Genomic DNA, 2,702 nt, shown 5'->3' with positions numbered 1-2,702 from the left:
GGCCCCGCGGCCCGTGGGTGGGGCGGGAAAATAGAAAAACAAAGAGCCAAAAAACAAAAGAGCGGGAACGCACGGACTCCCCGCCCTCCGAAAAATAGCGTGTCAGGCCTTCGTTCTGCTTTTGTTTCTTCATCCTCTGCTGTTTTTTTTTTGTGCGCCCGCCTCCGCGCGTCGTTGTCCCTTTTTTTTCTTTTTTTTTGTGTTATTGATTGTTTCTTGTCGCGGCTTCGCCCGCCGCGGCACCCACCGCCCTTTTTTCTTTTCTTTTCTTTCCCCCCCTGCCGTCCCTTCCTATCCGCCCCCCAAACGCGAAACCGCACGCGCGCGTGTTGTGTGCGGCGCCGCTCCTGGCCTCGTCTCCCGCGCCGTCTTTGGGGGGAGACGGTGGGCCGCGGCGGGGCGGCCGGCGCCTCAGACGGCGCCCGACATCACCGAGGCGGCGAAGATGACGCCGAGCAGCCACTCGGCCAGAGAAACTGGAAATAGCAAAACGTTGAACGGAAACGGCACCGAAAAGTCGTTCGACGCCTGCCAGAGAAACCCCATAAGCGCCAGTGCGCCGGCGAGGATTTTGCTCCGCTGGCTGCTTATGCTCGCGCCCTCCTCGACAATGCCCGCTTCCCTTCCCAGGGCGATGGCACTCACAACGAGCATCGTCGCACCACGCAAAGCGCAATACACCGTCATCACGTGCCGCTGCAGCGCCGTTGCAATTACCACGCCAATAAAGTTTAACACCACAAACGTGATGCTGCCAGCCAATTTCTTTTGCTCTGGCGGCAACGCGTCCTCAACAAAGTCTTTTATTGGGAAGTAGACTTCCATGGCGTTGGCAAGACCGCAGGCAAACACCAGCACTTTGCCGAACCTGTTCTTCAGAGCTGCAAGGACCGCGAGAAATGCAAAGAGCAAGGCACTGAAGGCCTCCTTCAGACTGACCGGGTCCACAGAGCGAAGAAACACAGCCAGCTTGCGCGAGAAGAGTTCATTGCGAGGAATCTCCAGCACGTCCGGAATGCCATTGTGATCCTCATCCAAAACGTCGTCCTTCAAGCTTGCCTCTCGCGCCGCACGGTAGTTTGCGTAAATTGTACACAGGCTCGTCTTCACGGTATCCCATGAGGTGAGATACACCACCTCCACCGAGGCGATGAGCAAGGTATAGCAGCCACCAAAGAAACAGACGCAAAAACCAAGAAGCAGCGGCCAAAGGTGTTTCAAGCCGTGCCCCTGCCACGGTAAGGAGGCCTCTACAAGCTTCTCGTAGATGAGATCAGCAACGGGATAGAGACGGTCGAGTGCATTTAGCGCCTTTAGTGCCACGCCCTCCACGACGCGTATTGCGGTGGCGTAGCTGGGGTGCTTTCTCTCCAAGTTGGAAAAGACATCCGCCTTTGGCGGTTGCATCGCCTTTGACTGTGTGTGTGTGTGTGTGTGTGTGTGTGTGTGCGACTTCACTAGTAAATGCCGTGTGCATGTCAGGATCGAAGAAAGCGTAATGGAAAGTGCCCATGACACCGTCGCTCTCATCCCTCACCTAGTTGCTTGCCTGACTCTGTTGCTTATCCCTCTTTCTTCCCCCCCCCTTTTTTTCTTTTTTTTTTTGCCTGCCGCGTTGTCGTGTGCGCCGTTTTCCCTTCGCCACGAGGCATGGCAACGGCAGCCGGGAGACGACGTGGTCATGGCGACTGGAACCGCAGCCCGCCGGGGCCGTACACCAAAACCGGCGGCACGCAGCCGCCAGCAGCCCCCGCACGCAGGCGGCGGGCCGCATCAATGAAGTAATCCGCGCGATGGGCGGGCGCAACAACCCCCACGGCCACCGCACCGCACGGACGCTGCGGATCCAGCAGGCGACGCAGTACATGACACATCTGCACGTGCACCGGGATAAAGGCGTCCACGCGGAAAAACTCCATCATCATCGGCGCCGCCTTTGCCCCATCTGCGGTGGTGCTTGGGGCGCAAATAGGCACCGGCAATGCGAGCGTGCCAACCAACGGCAGCGCATCTGGTTCCCGGCGCTTCATGGAAGCATCAGCAGCAGCAGCCGCAGAGGTCATCTGGCCTCGTTGTCGCAGCGCGCTGAGGTACGCCTGCCACGGCATGTTCCAACTCTCGTCCTGCAGCAGCGGCTGCTCTGTTGAAAAACCGCATGGACGAATCCATGGCTCCAGCGAGGCGGCCAGGTCCGCCGGTGAATGCCGCAGCGGCAAGTGGGGCGCACGCTGGCGGGAAAGGATGCGACCCACCTCCACGAGCAGCGACGGCCGCACCACCTGGAGGAAGCACGGCAGGGTCACAGCTCGGCTACTGCCGATGTCAAGCAGAACAGGGCACAGCGGTTGGCAGCTCGGCAGTGCCATAGCTGCACTCACCCGTGCATGCACACACCTGCGCTCCTCCTTTCAAGGCCTTCCTGCTGTCTTTTTTTTGTTTTGTTTTTGTGTGTGCGCAAATACCCACGACGCAGGAAGAAGGCGCCAGCACACGCAAACAACTTGCACGCACGCACACAGGAGAAAGAGCGCGGGAGGGAGAACCCTCTTCTCGAAATGTTCAAAAACACGGAAGGGGTGGAAACACGAAAACCAATTGAAAAAAATAAACAAGCAAAGGCGGACCTCTGCGTGTGTGTGTGTGTGTGTGTGTGTGTGTGCATGAGAGGGAGAGAGAGAACAAGCGAAGGGAAGTGAGAGAAC

At 58.3% G+C, this 2,702-nt stretch overlaps 2 protein-coding genes across 2 annotated transcripts, besides 4 other annotated features; both read right to left on the bottom strand.

Annotated features, from left to right (window-relative positions):
• Positions 1 to 181: 181 nt before the first annotated feature.
• Positions 182 to 218: a sequence feature (A-rich).
• A 193-nt stretch (positions 219 to 411) lies between these two features.
• Tco025E_05881 (uncharacterized protein) lies at positions 412 to 1,407 on the bottom strand (the record flags this gene model as incomplete). Its single annotated transcript, XM_029372771.1, has 1 exon — positions 412 to 1,407. One exon carries the CDS (start codon positions 1,405 to 1,407, stop codon positions 412 to 414), a length of 996 nt encoding a protein of 331 aa, XP_029227268.1.
• A 10-nt stretch (positions 1,408 to 1,417) lies between these two features.
• Positions 1,418 to 1,449: a microsatellite.
• Positions 1,450 to 1,586: 137 nt separating this feature from the next.
• Positions 1,587 to 1,605: a microsatellite.
• Positions 1,606 to 1,679: 74 nt separating this feature from the next.
• On the bottom strand, positions 1,680 to 2,366 carry Tco025E_05880 (uncharacterized protein; the record flags this gene model as incomplete). Its single annotated transcript, XM_029372770.1, has 1 exon — positions 1,680 to 2,366. One exon carries the CDS (start codon positions 2,364 to 2,366, stop codon positions 1,680 to 1,682), a length of 687 nt encoding a protein of 228 aa, XP_029227267.1.
• A 264-nt stretch (positions 2,367 to 2,630) lies between these two features.
• Positions 2,631 to 2,659: a microsatellite.
• Between the last annotated feature and the right edge of the window lie 43 nt (positions 2,660 to 2,702).

Source organism: Trypanosoma conorhini, assembly GCF_003719485.1.
Source record: "Trypanosoma conorhini strain 025E chromosome Unknown Tco_14.4_contig_00366, whole genome shotgun sequence".
Classification (NCBI taxonomy): Eukaryota; Euglenozoa; class Kinetoplastea; order Trypanosomatida; family Trypanosomatidae; genus Trypanosoma; species Trypanosoma conorhini.
Note: the sequence above shows the minus strand (reverse complement) of the source record. Positions and strands in the feature narration are given on the sequence as shown.